Genomic DNA, 21753 nt, shown 5'->3' on the forward strand with positions numbered 1-21753 from the left:
GCCAAAAGGGACCTTGCAGAGTCATGTCTACCTATCAAACAGGGGACTTCCAAGTACTGCAGTTGAGCTGTCTGTACCAGTTTTCATCAAACAAGTTTCACCTAATAGTTCAAACATTTCTCTGTGATACAAATATTACAAAACGAATTTTGGCCAATAACATGGAGAATAAACAGTGTTTTGCCAAGAACAGCCAACATTAACACCCTCTTATTAAATAAACTGTGATTGGCCCTTGTCTCGCCACGGGGATGATTTTCTTAAACAGAACCAGAACTCAGTATTTTCTCCTAACACTTGATTTATTATATGCTGAAAGGTTATAATGGAAGTTTTGCCAAACAACGCTAAAAATAATACTGCATTGCTCAGCTTTAACGGGACTAAATGAACTCTTCTGAAACAAGAACAGGCAGAGAGAAGTATTTTCAATATTTATTTCCAAAAGATGAAACGCATCTGCTTCCAGTGTGGAAAGCCTCTTCCTCCTCCTCCCCCTCCTCTTCTTCTGCTTCCTCTCTGCCTCTGGGGTGTTAGCAGGCAGTCAAGCCTCGCAATAGTTACAAATCTATAATAAATATACTCAAATATGAACCAAATGGTCACAATAGAATTACTTAAAGGCACATTCATGAAACTTTCAAACAAACAGCTTACATTTAAACAAAAAAACAAAAAAACAAAAAAAACCAAAAAAAAAACCTGCATGTTGACATAAAAGTCTTTTTAAAACAAAATATGTCTAGAAATGTGTGGGAAAAAAAGGCCAACATAAAAGTCCTAACTGTACCTGAATCAATATGACAAGAACTTGGGGGGATTAACAAGCATTTTGTTTAATTTGTTGCAAAGCAAGAAATACAAAGCAAACAGGCACTCACAGCCACCTTATTCTATAAAACGGATTATAAAAAAAGATTTCAAGAGCATATAAATCCAGGATACTGAAGAAAAAGGGGGAACTGACATGCATAAAAATAGAGTATTCTGTGCTACCTTTTACTGAAATCGAAGGAAAAAACAAAATGTTACAAATCACCACACACCACTCACGTGACACCTCATTCATCTGTCCGTTGTTGACAGAAAGATCTTTATTGGTATCCCCAAACCCTGCCCTACCGCGCAGCTGGGAGGAGTGCACAAGGATCACACTACTTACAAAACAGCACCTGTGAACAAAGATTTACATGTAGTGTCATCGTTTCTCAGTTTTTCGGTGACGAGGTAGCTAACACTGAGGAATCGACAGTCTTAATGTGTCTTTAATGTTGTACGTGGTCGGTACAGAGTTTCAGAAATAACTGGTTACAGACATTGGTTCATCAAAACTGTCTTGAGAAAAAATACCTGTGCCAGTGAATGTATCACCTGCTGTATTTGTTTCCTCAATAGCACCACAGTCTTGTTTTTATATTCAAACATTTAAAAGAAACAAAACAAAACAAAAAAAAAAACAAAACAAAAAAAAAAAGGAATAGACAAATCTGTAGAAAATAGTAGTGGAAGGACAACGTTTAGTGGGATTTTTCTGGGCCTATAAACAGCAGTTACCATTTTAAAGCTTTTCATATTCATAAATCTTTGGTTTTGTGAAATAAAATTAAAGATCTTTGGACCAAACTACACCGTCGTAAGCCTCGAAATCCATCGAGCTTCAGGTCAAACATACACAAGACAGAGGAATGATTCTGATTTTCTACCAATTATTTCATGCAATTTTCCAAACATTCATTCTGACTTACAAATCTTCGATGTCTTGAACTGGGTTGAAAGGCACAATAAATATCTTGCCACAGGGCCAGAATAGTCCTCAGTACTCGTATGTACAATGTGGCTGATCGCGTCAGCTGTCAGTTCAATAGTCTCAGGATTCTCTTCGACACATCCCTGCTGACGATTTTACAAGAAGCACACTGGCCCGATATCGACACCGAACTCTTGATCTGAGCCACCAATGTCCACAGGGGCAATGTCCACAATAGGAAGTCTTGCTGTTTTCTGTGTCCTGTACTCAAACACTGTCTTGCCCCAGTTGCCATTTGCTTCCTGTAAAAGAAAGAAAAAAGAAATTCAGTAACCAAATTAAAATTCTCTACAGTGGAGAACATTATGCTACAGTGAAATGGTAAACAGTATTTCGAATGAATTTGTTCTGCGCTTAAATTTCATCATGTATGTATTTATGTATGACAAAAGCACAGGGGATTTCTCCAAGTTGTTCTTTTATCACAATGACCAAATGAGGATTATTTTACAGGTTAAAATAGTCCCCCACACATACGGTTTTCTACTGTTGGCCACTCGGGGGCAGCACAACAAGCAGTAAACACATTATCACTATATAAGATTTACATGGAGAACTTACAAAAATGAAACTATAGATTTAATCCTCAGACAGTATTAAGTGAAGCAGGTTTGTTTAATCAGTCATTCAAAAAGCCTTAGCTTACTTCCTGCAAGGAAATCCCTGCCGCCATCACATTCCATTTCTCTGGAAAACTCCTGAGATTGACTCTTCCAAGATTACAGGAGTGAGTCATCAATGATGAAACCTAAGCGCTGCAGATCAACCACCATGCACTCTAGTTGCTCATGAATTTCTGCCTCGACATCAAGGAGCAGCTGATTGCAATATTTGAGAGGGATGTTTGATGTCGCCTGAAGGTTTTCTGTAATTATGTATAATGACGACCGTTTCAAAAACAGATGTTTGCAATTGGAACAAACAGGAAAAATGGCAGCGCAAACAACAACATCTAAATAATTCAATGTTTGTTGCATATTATAGTCCTGTTCGTAGGCCATGCATTAGTGGTTGTTTATGTTATTATGGTATCTAAAGGTCAGAGGAAGAGATGGAGCTGCTTATTTAAAATCAGCAGTAGTCATTGTGAAGTACCTGAAAGCTACAATAAAGCGCTGCACAGTTAACTGACTGACGATCTAACGAGGAACAGTGACAACAAGGTCAAGTGCATTCCATTTAAATCCCCTGCACCTCCCCTGCTCACTTTCCCTCCACTCTCCAAGTGGCCTCAGTGCCATGTATGCTGTTACATAATACCAAGGGTAACTGCTGATAAAACGCTGCTAAACTCACTGTCGGTTTTGTTCATTTGATGGGATTTGTTGAGAGTAAGAAAAACATAAACTAATCCCAGCCTGTGTGTGAACTTACTGAGCAGGAGTCCTCCACCACTGTGTATCTGAAGCGATTGTTTCCCTCTGCTTTGAGTTCCAGGTCGTTGGAGCCCTTGAGGATCACAGCTTTCTTATAGTTGCCATTCTTCTCGTCCTTGTAGCCCACAGAGTTCTTGCAGTGGTAGGTGATGGTCTGAGACGCCTCCTTGGACAGCAGACGGATGAAGGTCATCTGAACAGTGACGGCGTTTGTGGCCTGATCCTTGTTGCCATAAGCGAACTGAAAACACAAAGAAAGCAATGAATTAAGAGCCTTTTTTTCATTTGTTCACAAATTTCCACAACATTTGGTTGTTCTGCACTCTTTAAAACTCAGTTTGTCATTATGTTATTGTTTCAATTATAGGAACATACTCTTGAAAAGATTCTTAAAGACTCTTAAACAACTCCGGTGTTCCTGCTCAGTCTCTCCTATCATCAAAAATGTAATAGCTCACATGTGTTCCTCTGTTGATGTCAGCGCCGAACCACACAGGTTTGTTCCTGGAAGAGCTCCACCACACTTTACGAGGTATGCTGGATGGGTTGGCGGAGATGCAGGTCTCTCCGGTGTCCATATTGCAGTGCACTTGGATGGCATCTTCTACACTGCCTTGGTTTGGATCCACCCAGTATTCCCCTACACAAGAAAATGATTGATTGATTCACTCCAAAGCTATGACAATAAAATAAATCAGCAGGGAAGTTTATCTCATAGGTCAAAGTCACCATGCACTGACAATATTTCTTGATTTATCATGTTTGAGACAAGCCATAGGAAGAAGAACAGGAAAAATAACCACTGACATACTACAATTTATAGGTTTCCTGTAAAAAAAAGAAAAAAAAAAAAAGAAAAGAAAAAAAGGAAAACACGTATTTTCCTGACACACATTTCCTGCCTCTTATATCAGTCACGCCTCTCACTCACCACTCTTCTTCATGGGGTAGCATCTCTTCAGGTCGTCACAGGTCCTGGCAGGATGTTTCTTGCTGCCATCAGGGCTCTTCATGCTGTCGATCTGGCTGCTGAGGGCCTTCAGCGTGGCCTGAATGCTCGGGTCCACGGGCACGATGGTGGAGGAGTTGCTGTTGGGCATAGCCTCGTCCTCGCTGAACTCAGGAGGAGGAGGAGGGCCAGAGTCGTAATCTTGAGGGCCGCCGAAGAGGTCATCCATGGCAGCCATGGGAGGTCCTGGGGGACCAGGGGGGCCTGCGGGTCCAGGCTCTCCTGGAGGGCCCTGTGGATTAGGAAGAGTGGGGTGTTTTAATTTTATTATGAAGAATAGTTTTTTTGTACAGACAGTAATAAAACCTTTAGCAGTCCTGTGTTCCCTGTTTAATGAACATCTGTTTAAAAGATGTTCACCAATTTAAAAGAGTTTTTTTATTAGTTCAAGAACTTCCTCTTTGTATATTGAGACAATACCTCTGGTCCAATCTCTCCACTGAGTCCACGTGTTCCAGGAGGTCCCATCGGTCCTGTCTGTCCCGTGTGTCCTTCCTTTCCAGGTGGTCCAATAGGTCCGGGAGGCCCCTGTATCACATACCAGTAAAGATGGTTAGGCTTTTCCCTTAAAAGTAATGGTTTGATTCCAGATCTAATGCTGTAATTACTAAAACAAATGAAGTGTTTGCTCCTGGACAAAGTCATTATAAAAATGGAAGCATTTACCCTCGGCCCACTTGGTCCAACGATTCCTGAAGTTCCCTGCTCACCTGTCGTACCCTAAAAGCAAGAGGTAAATATTCATTAGTCTCTCTATATGCAATACATGTAGGCATTGCGACGTCTAAATAAAATGCAACTCATGCCATTTATATAGGAATTCAAGACATTGCTTAATTGCAGATCTATTTCGTTGGTTTTAAAGGAATAAAACTAACCCTAAATAAAATAAAAAAGAAAATATTGCAGCAGCGAACAGGATAAAAAATTAAAATCATTCAAGAAATGTTAAGTTTTTCCCACAGTGAACACAATGCACAGGTGTACCTGAACCTGGTGGCTGTGACCAGTTGGATGATACTCAAGCAGGAGACTTAACTCTATTATACGATAGGAGATCATTCTTAGATACAGCCAAAAGATAGAAGCATAAACAGGTTCTGTACCTGATTTTTCTGTTTGTTAATATATAGTGTATTTTGTGTTCTCCAATCAGATGCATTTTAAGAAAACAAAAAGCCCAGTTTTGAGAAGCAAACACCTGTTTTCAAGTTGGCATGGGAGGAAATTCACGCTTCAAAATGTGATCACTTAAAAACTGTTAAAAGAACCAGAAACAATTACTGGTTCAGCGAATGCTTTTAAACTTTGGATCACTGCCCAGCTGTGTCTGCATCATGAGCTGAGTTGGAGGAGGGAATTTGAACAACAAACTAAAGCTGGTGCGGACACACATGGTGGGTCTGGAGAACCGAATGGATAACGAGCACTTCTTTAACTTACTGGAGGTCCAGGAAGACCCTGCAAACCAGTGAATCCTCGATGTCCCTTCTGCCCTCTCTCTCCATGATCACCCAGGTCACCCTTATCTCCCCTAGGTCCTTGAGGTCCCTGAATTAGAAAGATTTAATACATTTCAAGATACATGTTTTGAAATTACAAAGTAAATATTGTCAGAAACAGCTGTGATGAAAATCTGCAATGCATTTAGGGACTGTCAGTGTCCTGCATGACCACTAAAAGGTCTCAGTTGGTGACTCACCACTAATCCTCTCTTTCCAGCTGAGCCAGGCGGGCCAACAGGTCCTCTTGAGCCCTGAAAATAGGTCAAATGGTTAGAAAGCCCCCAGGGAACAAAGACCTCTGCCAGCACAGGAAAAACTCTCCAAGTTATTTTTTACACGCAAACACATCATCCCTATCATTTAATATTAACCTGACTCTTGTTCCAACATGCCCTCTGGGCTTAAATCAAATCATATGTTCACAGTTTAAAACTGTTATTATAGTCCTGTATCCAGCTGATGAACTAACAACTAACACGGAGATGAGAAACAGAGTTGAAAAAAAGTCCACTTACAGCGTCTCCTCTCCTTCCAGGACCACCCGTTGCACCAACAGGACCTGGAGTGCCAGGGAGTCCCTGTGGACCAACCAAACCTTCTGGACCAGGGTCTCCTCTGTCTCCCTGGAAAATTAATACCTGTCAGTGACATGCATCATGAAAAACTACACAAGGATCACATTTTTATTCTCTTTGTCTCTTACTCTTTGTCCAAGAACACCGTCTTTGCCTGGTGGGCCATCGGATCCTGCAGGGCCCTGAAGACCAGACAGAAAACATCAAGAAGACTTTAAACATTAGACACACATGAAAGTGATATAATTTGAAAACCAAGACTAATATAAAACTTGCACTTACGTCAGGACCAGGATCACCACGAGGTCCATTAGCACCAGGAACACCGACTGGACCTGGGGGCCCTTTGTCTCCAGATTGACCTGCAGATCCCTGTTTTCCTGGTGGTCCCTAAAAAAAGAAACAAGCAACTCAGAATGCGGCACTTAAAGTATCATTCCACAGAACACAGACTAATCAAAACAACTATCCAGTACACTGTGAAAGCACTGAGATAAGACGTACTAATTAAAGAAGATGTTAGAGGTTTAACGTGATTCATGTTCAAACTCTGAGGCGATAGATGAGATGAGGATAAAGACTCATGCGCAGTAGAATCAGGACTTTAATGATACAGACCGCTGGTCCTGGAAGGCCTGGCATCCCGCGCTCTCCTCTCTGACCAGGAAGACCCACAATGCCTCTCTGTCCTGTAGTTCCAGCTGGGCCAGGAGGACCATCAGGACCCTGAAGCCGACAACACCAAACAGGAAGTTTAGAAGAAATACTGAGGAATATGATGGTGGTTTAGGTGTATTTCATTCTGGCAGCTAAAATCGATTGCCTTCACAATAACATCACTTTACCGTGGGTCCGTCTTCTCCAGAGTCTCCTTTGTCTCCTGGGCTGCCAGGTGGTCCTGCTGGTCCTCTCTCTCCTTGTCTCCCAGGGGATCCATGGTCTCCACGAAGACCAGGAGGACCCTCTTTCCCAGGAGGTCCAAGGGGTCCAGGTTCTCCAAGTGGACCCTGTCAGGAATGAAGGTGGTTGTGAGACAGTTGTATAGCCCTCTAAAACCCCACACAGGGTGAGGCACCCTTAACACCTCTGCACACCTGCTGGCTGAGTGTTGTATTAAGTATTCATGAGAGTTGGACTGTTTTGTTTTTGAGTGTTGAAAATAAACAGCTCCTCTCCAACCGAGAAGTTTTCAAATGCTATCAGATGATCCAATGCAAACATTTGACCGTTTTAAGGCCCTTAAAGTACAAATATTTGTGCATTATATAAAACGTGCTATTCCCTTTCGGATATTGAAGACACTGTTCACTACAGTTGTTGTTCCCAGTAAAGACACATTGCTGTTTCTATTCAAAAACTTATTTCAATACCAAACATTAGATGATCAATATAGATTTTTAGATTTTAACATGAGTGAAACTACACAGGGTTCAGAAAAGGGCATTTGCAAGCTTTTCGAGCACCTCACAGCTATGGCAGCTTACATATTTATACACATATACTGTACGTTATCAAAAGTATTGTCCTATTTCACTTTGAATCACATGTTAGTGTTCTATAAAAGGCTGACAAATTAAAGTAAAACACAACACAGTTTCCCTAACTTTCATACAAACACAGGGGAGTACTTACAGTTGGGCCGGGTGGGCCAACTCTTCCTGCAGATCCTGGGAATCCAGTGGGGCCCTTGAGGAAGAAGAATAATACACATAGTACTCAGATTCTGATTTACAGTCAAACCCATTAGATATGAAACTGTGCATGAGATGGATTGTGTCAGGAGTGAAATAGTATTTCTGTCAAATGTCACCTAATCATATGACATATGGATTATAAAATGGTCTTACTGGTGCACCCTGTGTTCCTCTTCCACCTTTCAGCCCAGCAACACCACCTGGCCCCTACAAGTAAAATAATGTTATTAGAACAGCAGCTATCAGCAGCACATGCAAAAAAAGAAAAGCTAACACACAGTGCAACTTCCAGTTAAAGGCCAATGATGTGTCAGCAAAGTACTTCTACAACGATTTATCAAGAGAAGTTTTCATCTAGCGTCTTTAGTGCAACTCACAGGAGGTCCGTGAGCACCAGCTAAACCTTGAGGTCCTGGTGATCCAGCATCTCCCTTCTGGCCTGGTTCTCCAACCTCTCCCTTGACTCCAGGTTGGCCATCAGGACCCTGTAAGAATGTTAATAATACTGTAAAGAAAACATCAAATCTGGTTGAATCTGTCATCACTTTCACATTAGCCCCTGAGCCAGAAATGTTAGGACATAAAATACGTGATAATAAATGATGCTTACAGGAGGTCCAGCAAATCCGACAGCACCAATCGGACCAGGGTCACCTCTTGATCCCTGTCACAGGAAAATAAACACATAACCAAAAACACACAAATGATGTACAATTGTTCTGTATCACGCATGGTCTAAATAGACTTCATGTACAAGCTGGTTTACTCACTGGCCCTCCTCTGGATCCGGGAGGTCCATGTGGTCCTCTGGGTCCAGGTTCTCCCTGCAAAGATGTCACATGTTTGCTGTTAAAAAATTCTACACCCATGCAGTGAGCACTTGTGTCCTATAAATCCAGTATTCTTTTGTTTGCAAAGGCAGTTTAAGCAGAACGTTCTCTTTCACAAGCTAGAGGAGAATATCAAATATCCATTAAAATAATAAGAAGAAGGCTTTAAGGCAAAGTGCATCCTGGGAACTAAAACTTCCCTGAAACAGAACTTTTCATGACCTGGAATCATTGCGATGTGAGTCAGAACTATAAGAAAGACTCTACCTTCTCACCGCTGGGTCCCGCAGATCCTAGTGGGCCAACAGGGCCTGGAGCTCCCTGTTGACAGGAAACAAATGTAGTTGGTTTCATCACTGCTCTTAACAATAACTTGTGCAGTCAAGTCAGTGGACACATTTCTTTGAACAAGCTGGGACGAGTCTTGAATTTGCGCTCACACATTATCAGTTGTTTTAGTCTCAAGTGTCATTTTAACTTCCTTGTTCATGGTTTCGCTGGGACAAAACAGTGTTTGAGTGAGTGGAGGGTATTTTACTTACTCTTGCACCATCATTTCCAGCTGTACCTTCTGATCCTTTCTCACCAATTGTGCCCTGTACAAAAGACAGCTCCTTTATTTACTGTGGGTGGCAGGCATCTTGAGAACAAAGATTAGTGTAGCCACTGTAATAAACCCATTCTGAAGTCAATTATACGTGTTGTTATTATTTTTCATGAGTCCTATAAAACATAAATTGACACCATATAGAAAGACGGTGATGATGAACTTACTCTGTCACCTTTAGGCCCAGGAGGACCAGAGATTCCTCTCTCTCCTGGCATTCCCTGAAGACCTGGAGGACCCATGTCACCGAGTGCACCAGGAGGACCAGGACTGCCCTACAGCATCAAAAACAAAAACGTTCAGCACACTAGTTGCTTAAATGAATCAGTCAAATACATGAGACATTTTCTTATTATGTCGGTGTATGAAAAATGATGCAACTGATAAAAAATTCTGTTCAGTTTGGGCTTGTTTATTCTGACTGAGGTGTTTCTATGGACCCTTTTACACTCTCTGGGCTTTTAAAACAACCCTAATTGTAATATTGGGCTCCAAGTAAACGCAGCTGCTTCTTCAAATGGCTCTGCACTCGGTGATATCCTCCTTTCAAGATGCAGCGAGGGACTTTTACATATAAGTGAACATCCGTTACATTCAAGCCTTTGTCAAACAAGTTCACACAATGCTGATTAAGTCAATTGCTGCCACATAAATCTCTCTGTATGTCACAGCATACCACAGTTTTTTTTTTAATCGAAAGCTGTAGCCATGGTGCCTTTCCTGCCCTGGCGCACCTGTACCACTGTGTTTCATGTCAACAAGCAAAAACTGGTTTGTCAGAGCTGAGGAGGGGAGCCCTGACCCTGACCCTACAGCAACTAGGAGCATGGTGGAGTCATAAGAACATCAACCACATTTTTTGTAATTACTCTGACTGCCAGAAGGGGGCAACAAAAGTTGTGCACTGTCAGTTTAACTGTAACTGTAAAAATGGTCTGTACATATAGGCGGTGATGTCTCAGTACTGTACCTTTGGCCCATCTGGACCGGGTGCACCAGGAATACCCTTAGGCCCCTGTAGACCAACTGCACCAAGTTCTCCTCTCTCTCCAGGAATTCCACGCTCTCCCTGGAGAAGAAAAAGCATCAGTTTCAGTCAAAGGTGTTCAACTTTACTAACCATCTAAATAATTTTAGCATAGTGAATATCACCTACCCTTGGTCCAATTGCTCCCACAGCACCGACCTCTCCAGGAACACCCTGAGAGAAAGAAACAATGTTATTATGTTATTAATTCTCAGTAAAAACTGAATTCTGATCACTGTCTAAGCTAACAATATGACACTTCAAATGATTTCCATGTGCTTGAGTCAAGGCTAATTTAAACCGGAGAAGCATTTATAGTTTTTGACACACTCACAAGGTCGCCAGGTTTTCCAGGTTCTCCAGGAGGGCCTTGATTTCCAGGCAAACCCTAAAAACACAAGACAGTCGAATATGAGCATCAGATGATTTCTTCAGCATGGAGTGAGGTTTAATAAAATAAAATTATAAAGTAAAAGAACACCTCTTCTCACATCGATTCTATCTAGTTAGTTTTTGTTCACTTTTTGAACGTTTTCGTATTTTACTAACAACCAAAAACAATCACACACCTGGAATCCATTTACGCCTGGAGGGCCCTGCTCTCCTCTGTCTCCTGCAACACCCTTTGGGAGCAGAAAGTAATGTCTCAATTATTTGTGGTGATGGCAGTAGAAAAATACAAATAATGCAACAAGTGAGAGACAAATCCCACTTACAGAGGGACCAGGGGGACCAGCAGGGCCAACTTCTCCATCTTTTCCAGGAGGACCCTGAAGACAAAGTGACAATTAACAAACTCGAATACCAGACATCTGGCAACTCAGCTTCCTGAAGTTGTGTTATATAACTCTGAACTAACTTATGACCTCAATCAAAGTGTACCACACACGTTTTTATTCATCAGCAGTACTCACTCTTTGACCTGCCACTCCTGCAGATCCTTGTTCACCTGTCTTTCCTGGGTCACCCTACGAGTGGAAGAGAAAGAACAGAAGATAAATAGTCTAACCTGATGCTGCATATTAATGCAAAGTTCAGAGCCTCTTCAGCCTTACATTGAAGCCCTTGGGGCCTGACACTCCCATGATTCCTGCGGGTCCTCTGTTTCCAATCGACCCTGCAGGGCCTGGACGACCATCTTCACCTGGGGCACCCTGAACAAAGGAAAACCACACTTTGTCTCAGTCATTTTCTTATAATTCAACATCACATCCAAATTAACTAATGGTAATTGTGAATGTTATCGCGCACTGTAACACACCAGTGGTCCTGGCTTGCCCTCTGCTCCCTGCACTCCAGGGGTACCAGTAAGACCCTTAAAGATAAAGAGATGAAAAATATGAGAAATGGAAGTATGGGTACAGAATTAAACAGTGTATATGGAATGATAAAGTAGATCAAAGTTAGAATGCAAAGATTTTCAGTGTTACCCTTGCACCTGGTAGACCAGGTTCTCCTGTACGCCCAGGATCTCCTAGGGAACCTTTTGGTCCTGGTGGGCCAGATGTTCCACGATCTCCTAAAGCACCCTTTGGAAAGAGAAACAATGAGAACTTTTTCAGTTTCTTTCTAACTGAAATGTGCGAGAGCCAAACAAAACACCCACAACATAAACTCTTCTAACATCTGGCAATAGGCCGCAAATATCAGCTATTATTATCATATATTGCCTTATCTTATTTGAATCATTAATATAATACACATTATTAGAATAATGTCAAAAATATATCTAAAATATACTGTACCTTAGGTCCTGGCAGCCCATCAGCACCAGGGAATCCTCTGTTACCAGGAGATCCCTGAAAAACAGATCATGAGTTTGAGATTCTACATCATGCCCATACTTTTCTTACACAAAAGATGAGTGACAAATGAATATGATCACATCAATAGAGATGAAGTCTGCACTGAACAGAAAATTTACTGTTTATCCATCTTCTACACTGGCTATGTTTTGTACAGGGTCATTGCTTCCCATCTACGGACAATTTAGATTCTCCAGTTCACCTAACTTTTGGACTGTGGCAGGAAACTCACACACATGGGAATAACATGCAGACTCCTTGCTCAAAGGCTGCAGCTGCTTGGGATTCAAACCCTTGATCTTCTTGCCTTGAGCCCACTGATCAAACCATTTTCCATGACCTAATACATTGCGTGCATAAACGGAGCATTTTTTCTCTCCTTTAATGAGATGACCCTTGTCATTAAAGTGCAGCTCTGTGATGAAAGTAAGAGTAGGAGATAGAACGCTGACTTACTCTCTCGCCAACAGGACCTAGAGGGCCCACAGAGCCGGGGTCTCCACGTTGCCCTCGCTTTCCTTCTTCACCTTGAGGTCCAATCACTCCCTGGGAGCCTGGTGGACCCTAGAAAGTTGACACACAATCCAGAACACACTATGAAGTCAAGTGTTACCTAATCCATTAGACAAAAATTAAAGACTAGATGTAACTGAAGCTTACAGGTTCTCCTTTAGGTCCAGCCTCTCCTTTAAAACCTGGAACACCAACATCACCCTGTAACACAAAAAAATAAAAATAAATATGAGTCTCCCACACATCATGCATTTGCCAATGATGCATGCCATTTAAAAAAAAAAGATTACAGCAGTAATAAAGCCAGAATTTTCAAAATTTTACCAATTGTCCTTTGATACCAGGCTGACCGGTGCTTCCCTGAGGTCCTGGTGGGCCAGGAGGTCCAAGATGGCCGCCTGGACCTTGTGGACCAAGATTACCCTGTGAAGAGTCAGTTGAGTCAGTTACCCTCTGACCTTTGAGTATCCCAATGACGAACTGGGAATAAAACATTTAAATTAGATATCTTTACATACCACTGGTCCTTTGGCACCTGGGCCTCCATCTGTACCCATGGGTCCCTTTAAACACAAAGATTCTCCAATAAGAATGTGAATGCAGCACACTGAGGAGCATGTTGGTATGTGAATAACTTTCTGATTGATTTGCTGTGAATGAAAGTAAGGAACTAACCCTTTGGCCAACTGGTCCAGCTCTGCCCTGGTGACCAGTCTCTCCTCTCTGTCCCTGTGGGCCCTCTGGACCCCGGACTCCTGTCGGGCCAGGTTGTCCCTGTGGAAGACAGTCACCAAGTACAGTTAATATACAGAAATGTTACACTAATACAACTGCAACAATGGCAGCTTAGTCTGTATATGAGGTTTTCAAAGGAGACTCAATGAATGAAAGTTGACAGATTTTAAATGAGTTATCAGAAGGTCAAACAGAGCAGCAGAAATGTTTGTAATTTAGAGATAGCTCAGAGATACAGTAGTTTTTCCCACTTTACAGATTAAGACACTACTAAATGCCTGAAGATAGTCTGATGTTATGTGAAATAGCAATATTATTATCTTGGCTCAGTTGTTCAGTGTATGTATGGGATCAAATAACATCAGCATGAAACCGCAGGGAAATAAGCTAAACTCAACAAAGGGTGGATGAGGGGGCGCCTTATCCCAAGCTATGTCTGAGGGGAGGCCAACAGTCTCAGAGAAAACCCCTGGTTGGTATACAGCGCAGATGGTAATAGGTTCCATAGCACAAAAACATCATAAATGAGACAATTCATCAACAACAACAGCATAGAGAACAGTGCCTTCTTGTTAGGTGTTTTGCTCTACCTTCATTCCTGGGGTTCCAGGATAACCAGGTGGGCCGCTGAGACCCAAGGGACCCTGTTAAACCAACAACAAAACAATTATCAGCATTAAACACTGGAAAAGAGCATTCACCAGACAAAAGGGTACAAATATGCAGTTTAAGCATCCAGTTTCCAGCCAAATTCACCTCTACATGAGTGTACATGCTAAACTATGTCAGAAAGACAGTAAAGCGTACAGTAAATCCCCACAGATAAAACATCTTGAATGGCGGCTTACCATTGGACCATGTTTTCCGACGTTTCCAGGTGAACCACGCTTGCCCTAAAAGACAAAATCGAATCACTTTGACTGTTGAACACTGACATTAAAGAAATTCACACACATATCAGAAGGATACAACCACTCGTTACTTTTAAAATCGATAACAGAGAGAAAAACATTGTCATAGCAGTAGATGTTTCTGCACCATGGTGATATTATTCTTACCGATATACCACTGGGTCCAGAGCGCCCCCTCTCTCCTGGCATCCCAGCAGGACCCTGTTGAACAAAGACAGTGATAAATTACAGCTGCCCATCATCCATTCGGTACAAAAGTTTACAGTTAGGAAGTTCAGAGGTTTATTTAAAGCATACCTGGTAAAGCCTCACTTCAGTCAAGATAAGAGTAGCGAGCAAAATAGGAATAGCGTCCGCATAGCTGCAGTCAATCATTACCAAAATAAACTGCATAACCTGCATAATCGAGCTGCTCTGAGTAACTTAGGAGTGTCTGATCAAAAAAAGTTAGCATTTTTGAAAATTTTGAGAATACAACGTACCATGGGTCCAGGTGCTCCCATTGGACCACTGGGGCCTGTAGCACCCTAGAAAAATCACAGAAACAGCACTTGTTTAGTTGTAGTAAAACAGCACAGCTACATAGCAAGATGATTTACAGGCCTAATTCAAAATTGGACTTCATATATGTACCTTTGATCCAACAGCTCCAGTTTCACCTTTTTGTCCAATGGGTCCACCGTGGCCCTGTAAGCAAAAACAGAATTTAAAAATAAAAAAAAAATAAAAAAAAATGTTAAACTCCATCTGTCATGTATTCTTTAACGAGTACGTAACATCGAATGAAGTTGATTAACTTTCATCTGGAGGTTTCAAAACTAATTGTGGTACAACAGACAAGTCAGAGGGACAAAAAGCACATGTTTAGGGTTTATACTCACCCTGTGCCCCTTCAGACCAGGAGGCCCAGGTGTACCTGGAAATCCTCTGGATCCCTGAAACATTGAACAGCATTTTCAGTTATTTGTGAAATGTGCAAACAAAACACATCATGGGGTTGTATCCTGAGTAGTCTGAATGAGAGACAGAGGACACAGTGTTTGCAGTTAAAGATGTTATGTGTGTGATTTTGAGGGTCCCATACTGTAAAACGTGAGAGCTTCATGTCGACTTTGATTATAAAACAGGCGGAAAAGCTTTATAAATACCCTGAAACACAGCTTGTATTCAGAAACTGTGTCTCCAAACAGCCTGTCACAACTTCTGTAACTTTATGATGTCACAACTGTACAGTTACAGCCGTCAGTATTTCCCTAAACAAAGCTGAGGTAAAAAAACAGCATGAGGGCTGATGGGAAAATGTGGTTGGTGGTGCCTCCTCGGGCCTGTGAGAGCTAACCAATCAGAGCAGACTGGACTTTCCAGAGGCACTAAACAGGCACTAAAACGGAGTGTTCAGCCAGAATAGAGTAATTAGATGTAGATGTCACTGACATCCCCATTTAATTTGTTAAGTGAATGTCGTATATAGAACCCTCATGATGGCAAAGTGGTAAAAACTTACTGCTGATCCAGGGAATCCAACTTCTCCACTGTTTCCTGGCTTGCCTGGTTCTCCCTGTGTGACGACATGACATTTACAAATTTAGCTGGCTGCAAAAAGTTCAGCAGTGAAAGTTAAATTAAATGCCACCAAACTGCACATCAGATTTCGTCTCTCAGGCTTTGTGTTACAAAAGGAGCCTCTAATCACACACTGCAGGTGCAGAGCTGGAGCTTCACAACACTAAGAATGCAGCCAGTTAAACTGTGAAATAACTCATTTTTGATAAGAGGTTTACACAACATCCCTACTGATTAAAGTCTTGCGGTAGCTGAATACACAAAATTACAGCAAGTGTTACAGAAGTTCAGAGGGGTTGTTTATACACCTTCTTCTGCTTTTATACCTTTTATTGCTGTATACACTCCATTTCCTTGTGTCCTTCTCTGTTATTATACTCTCTTTTTGAATTAATATTCCTTACACACACATACTTGAGCAACCTGACATCAACATCTTGAAAGCTGTCTGGTGGCCTTTCCACTGTAACAAACCTGAAAGCGGTGCAGTTTTGAGTGAGACAAAATGTTTTTTTGTTCCATAGCTGACTTACATCTTCGCCTGGTTTCCCTGAAGGGCCCTCAGGTCCCCTTTGCCCAGGTGGCCCCTGAAAAACACAGTTGGATCGTAAAACATCCAGCCACAATCTGCCCTTCTCAAATCCATAGCAGTAAGAATTCTAATGTATTACGGTTAATCCAACGGTGTGAATACATCAAAATCATGAATATGTTTGATGATTTGTGCATGCACACAAAGTGTACAAAGAAATTTTGTTACCATGTGTCCTGGATCCCCAACATCTCCAGGAGGTCCTTGAGGTCCAGCTTGACCCTTAGAGGAGTGAGAAAAAAAGATAAATCATTTCAAAGATGAATAAGAAAGAAAACTGTATGAAAAGCAGTTGAGGAAGTGTTAACTGTGCAGTGTCAGTCACAGCTTGTTGAAGATGTTTTATACTTACAGGTGAGCCATTTGGCCCAGGAGGTCCTCTTGTTCCAGACTCCCCCTGAAACAAACATGATGCAAAATCAAATCATGAACAGAATTAATCCACATCAAACGGACAGAAATAATTAAATGTGCTCACTGGGGTTAGAGCAACAATTGGAGAACAATACACAGGAGAACTACACTGATTTATAGTCTCTAAGGATTCATTTGAAACTCTATTAATCCATGTTAAAATGGCTGTCAAAGCACAGACAATAGCACTGTATTTACTGGTCCATTTCTCACCTGACTGATGTTCAAGCACACCAAAATACTCCAAAAGTTTAACGACAACACAAGCTATTAAAGTCTATTCTAATTTAACTACAGTTAAATGTAGCTCTAAACTATAAAACATAAAAGTTACCGCAATCTGTTCCGTGTCCAACTGTTTGTTAAAAGACAATCAAACAAGTGAAATCAGATCATTAATCCTTTCTTGTCTCCATGTTCATTATTCTGCCTCATGGTAATGAAATTAGAAGCATGGATAGATTTTAAAAAGTCTGCCAAAGTGCTGTGGTCGTGCACTGGCTAATTAAAATGTATAATGTACTTTCTAATTAAAACAAGAGTAAACTTATCTTAATCTGAAGGCAGCAGCTGACAAGCTATAACACTCAGAAACAAGGTGGTTTATGTTCGTGCTAAGGGCTGAGCAATAAATCAAAGATTATTTTCAGTTTTAGATAATGAGCCTTTCAACCGTTACATAGTGGAAACTTTTAGTTAAGAGAGGTTGAACAACAGTATATTATGTTAGAGTGATGTTTACCCGTCATATGGTGAACTATTCAATCTGTGAAAGTTGTTTAATGTTGTATAATGTCTCCTGTTGCTCTGAAGGGAAGCCATAAAAAATAACACCAGTGATATCGTTACTGTCATCTTTGCTTTGGTTTGGAGTCAAAATCACTGGAACGATAACATTTTTAAAACTACGCAAAATTAAAACTTTTAAAAGATGAAATAGTCTCTTTACCCTTGTGCCACTGAGCATGGCTTGAGGTCCTGTTTTTGAATCAAATCCTCCGGTCATGGCTCCCAGACCCTGCAGATGAAGCAGACAATGTTTGGTTCAGGTTCAGAGCGTTTTATCAGTATGGTAGTACTGGCCATACTTCAGTTTGGTTAATAGGCACAAATAAAAAGAAAATCTGGATGCAAATGATGCACAACAACACATGGAGGACTTATTATGGGGAATTGCTTAAAGTGCTAAAGTACTAAAATCCTAAAATGTACGGCGTCTTGATGAGGTGATGATGTTATGTAGGGATGAGATCAGACAACAAAGTTAAGTACATGTTTGAAATGGTTTCATGTGCGTGTCTGAGGTGTGTGAACAATGATTCTGGTTAAATAACCATCCTTTGAGATAATCTATCATGTGTGTTTGCAGCATGTAGGAGGTTTTCATGCACAACTCACCCCTGGGTGTGTTGGATGTCCTGGTGGTCCTGGTTCACCGGGCTGACCGGGTATACCAGGCTCTCCATCATAACCTGCAGGGCCCCGCAGTCCCTAGAAAGTAGAGAGAGAGAGGTGGAGATTAAGGTTTGAAAACCATTTATAATGACTCTCAGTCTGACAATGATTCATGATTTTGTGGCTGTGAAAAATCTTGTTTTCAGTTTTTTTTTTTTTGTTTTTTTTTTGAGAACTAAAGGACTAAAATATTAATCAACAAATCAATCAATGTAGCTGAGATATGTTGCTTAGGCTGTTGTTCCCTTTTGATACAAATGATGCTGCTTATTTTTTTGTGTTGTTTATGAACCATTAGCTGTAAAGCGCAGTAGGGAAAACTTCTGGTTATGTTGTAATAAATCACCTTCAAAACGCTGCCCTCGATTGGATTGTAACTCCACCAAAAGAGGCACATTCATTCATCAACGTACTGCATTTTTTGCTTGCAAAGCACATTATACATCAACTTACCACATTAAATTATACTTTGACTGTTAGACTGTTGCCCTTACTGCAGTTCGGTTTTCATTTATTTTGACCACTTTGGCTAGTTTGACAGAAAAGGGAGTATTAAGGAGTCATTCTCATGACCCTAGCAAGAAAACAGTCAAGCTGAGATTTCATGTGAATGCTATTTTTAGGAGCATAGAGTGAGATTCCAGTGGATTAAGTAGACATGATGATTTATCTAAAATTGTTTGGTTTACTTATGAAATCCAAATAACTATGAATATGTCACTCTAAACAATAAGGCCACAAACATTAGAAACTCCTCCCTATGTTTGAGGCAATCACAATCAGATTGTGGGCTACCATATAGCCTCAACTTGACATTTTGTTGATTGAGTAAATGATCTACTCAAACTTGATTTCCTGTCTAATGTTCTGTGGAGACAGGTGGATGTGACATACAGGCCTTCCTTTGTTTCCTCGAGATCCTCTTTCTCCTGGAGAGCCGGGAGGTCCCTGTTGTGATAAACAAAATGAAACACGTAAAAATCTGAGAGCGATGATATTTAAATCACACAGATTAGTCAAAGGGGTGCTTTAAATGTCACAGTGACTCAGAGGACTATCCCATTGTGCAGGAGTCCTTTTAAGGTGAAGTTATGCAGGAGGTAGCTGTCCTCTTATGCCATCTAGTGTCAGTTCAGGTGGTTCAACATTCTCAAACCAGAAAGTATTTCTAGAAGATGTTATGGGTAAAACTAACAACCAAGATGCTCACCATAGGTCCAGGGCGTCCTCTGATACCGGTCACCTGTAGGGATATCATCAAACACAGTTACAAGATGTATTTAGACCGTGCCTTTTTGATTTGTACTGTAGGTCTGTTTAAAAGGTTGACATGAAACAAACACTTACAAGTGGGACGTCCCCCGGTTCTCCCTTCTGACCCTGGGTAAACAGATAGATGACAAAACCGTTCAAACTCATATTCCATGATGGTGATAGTAGCAGCAAACAAATGTTTAAGTTATAAAAATGAACATCAAAATCTGAGGCCTACCTTGTAGATCCTGCCATCACCTATATTGGGGATGAAGCATAAAAGATTACATTGTTTGCTCATTCTATCATAACTGAACTGTGAATGTGTCAGGGGGCAGTTACAAAAAGATGAATCTGTCATCATTATGCAGGTCAGTCAAGGTAAACAAAGGCACAACAGTCAATTAACACAATCACCCTGATGTCACTCATTCTTAGCATGAGTCTATTGATGTGCAACAGCTTGAGAATGGCATAATTAGTTCATTGTGTGACAGATAAATAGATCACTTCACCATCAACACAGAGACCTGCCAACACTAAACATAGCTCATAGTGCTGAGGTCATTCATATTCTTGATTCCAAATTGTTTGTCCTTAATTTGAGCTCTACAGCTCCCTGTAAAAAAAAAATGGTTATGTGAAGTCTTATGATCAAATGATTGTGTCTCCCTATAACATAAAGCACCACACTGACCCTTTGTCACGTCCCTGCCTCAAATGGCCACTGTCCAATCCTACTGTACGTTAGCATCCATAACTAGGCACACGAGGCCTTTCAAACCTTCAGAACAAGGGGATATGCCAAAACACTGAACATTTTTATGAAACCTGCAATTCTGACTGTTGATGTCCTCTACGTTTAGAGGTGGTGTTGTTTACATTATTATATAACATGTGTTATTCACAGCTAAATCCACGTAGGAAGAATGAGATCTGGACTCGATTCATGGTGACTTAGACTCGTGTTGACTGAAGTTACTGTTTTAATGACTTACTGCTTGACTAGACAGACAATAAATGACTTGAACTTGGAAGTTGAAGGTTGTAATGCAACCTGACTTGAGAAAATATGACTCAAATCACCTGAGTCAATTTTTTGTTTTTTTTAGCCTGGCTGCCAGTTAGAGCTGGGTGACACAACCTTAAAATAATATCACAATATTTTTTTAGGCCATATCGCGATTAACTGCGATATATACCTCGATATACCTGCAACAAAATCAAACATCACAATACTTTTGACCCAGTATCATGTTGTCAATGGAGATTTTAGGGAGTCATAACTAGCTAACTGCTAGCTTAAAATAAGATCAAACATGGCCCTGCAAACAGCATATACCAGCACCAAAACACAACATATGCTGGTCTTGCCTATGACTGGTCACCAGCAAGACCAACATATGTTGTGTTTTGGTGCTGGTTTTTGTGCTGGTTTTGGTGCTGGTCTATGTTGATTTTCCCAGCAGGGTGACTTACCCTGCGTAAGAACATTGCTGTTGCTGTATACTGTGTGTTTGCCTGCATTAGCATTGTTATGCTGTAGTAAATGTCATTGTGCCAATAAGTTACTTTTGTTTTAACTTCAAATTAACCTGGGTAGAAAAGAGGGATATTTATTTTTGCTAGCAACGAGCAAAGTAAATGTTAGCTATGACTAATAGAGGCTATAGGGAGCTATAATTAGCTAACCGTTAGCTCAAAATGTAACCAAATACTGACTTACCCTGCTGTATAAGAACATTGCTGTGTCTGTCTGCTTGCACATAAGTTGTCGAGATGTAAATAGTTAACATAAGTGATGTTAACCTGATGCTTTTGTTGTGACCGGTGAACTTTTCCTTCTGATAATGCCATTTCTATTCACATTTAGACTGCTTCACCCGAACAAAATTAGCCAGTACTGAAACTCATGGTGCATTTTGTGACCCCCTTCTGTCCGCTTCTCTCTGCTATTTCAGAGTTAACATTCCACGAATGTACATTTATTTCCTTTACATTAACTTCCGCTGGTTTCCCCGAGAGCGCCGTCTTGATGCGTCGCATAGCAACAGTAACCATGCGGAAGAGGGGGCGGGGCA

At 41.0% G+C, this 21753-nt stretch overlaps 1 protein-coding gene across 2 annotated transcripts; it reads right to left on the reverse strand.

The window, feature by feature from the left end:
• Nucleotides 1–1056: 1056 nt before the first annotated feature.
• col5a2a (collagen, type V, alpha 2a) lies at nucleotides 1057–21697 on the reverse strand. Of its 2 annotated transcripts, XM_037109756.1 has the most exons (53): nucleotides 21399–21697; nucleotides 19911–19930; nucleotides 19766–19798; nucleotides 19629–19661; nucleotides 19313–19366; nucleotides 18362–18454; nucleotides 17913–17981; nucleotides 16902–16946; nucleotides 16718–16771; nucleotides 16491–16544; nucleotides 15899–15952; nucleotides 15276–15329; nucleotides 15028–15081; nucleotides 14877–14921; nucleotides 14542–14595; nucleotides 14332–14376; nucleotides 14074–14127; nucleotides 13424–13522; nucleotides 13267–13311; nucleotides 13073–13171; nucleotides 12896–12949; nucleotides 12692–12799; nucleotides 12176–12229; nucleotides 11861–11959; nucleotides 11692–11745; nucleotides 11486–11584; nucleotides 11345–11398; nucleotides 11147–11200; nucleotides 11000–11053; nucleotides 10765–10818; nucleotides 10560–10604; nucleotides 10374–10472; nucleotides 9571–9678; nucleotides 9339–9392; nucleotides 9064–9117; nucleotides 8737–8790; nucleotides 8577–8630; nucleotides 8344–8451; nucleotides 8120–8173; nucleotides 7905–7958; nucleotides 7118–7279; nucleotides 6891–6998; nucleotides 6555–6662; nucleotides 6401–6454; nucleotides 6213–6320; nucleotides 5895–5948; nucleotides 5636–5743; nucleotides 4859–4912; nucleotides 4613–4720; nucleotides 4115–4424; nucleotides 3642–3823; nucleotides 3182–3424; nucleotides 1057–2049 (listed from the first exon to the last, which is right to left on the reverse strand). In XM_037109756.1, exons 1-53 carry the CDS (start codon nucleotides 21466–21468, stop codon nucleotides 1903–1905), a joined length of 4242 nt encoding a protein of 1413 aa, XP_036965651.1. In that variant the 5' UTR covers nucleotides 21469–21697; the 3' UTR covers nucleotides 1057–1902. The 2 variants fall into 2 exon arrangements, with proteins under 2 accessions (XP_036965651.1, XP_036965652.1); XM_037109757.1 differs by lacking the exons at nucleotides 13424–13522; nucleotides 14074–14127; nucleotides 14332–14376; ... (1 more) ...; nucleotides 14877–14921; nucleotides 15028–15081 and having other exon boundaries at nucleotides 13267–13283; nucleotides 15311–15329.
• Nucleotides 21698–21753: the final 56 nt, after the last annotated feature.

The sequence above is a fragment of the Acanthopagrus latus genome, chromosome 9 (genome assembly GCF_904848185.1).
Source record: "Acanthopagrus latus isolate v.2019 chromosome 9, fAcaLat1.1, whole genome shotgun sequence".
NCBI classification, from domain to species: domain Eukaryota; kingdom Metazoa; phylum Chordata; class Actinopteri; order Spariformes; family Sparidae; genus Acanthopagrus; species Acanthopagrus latus.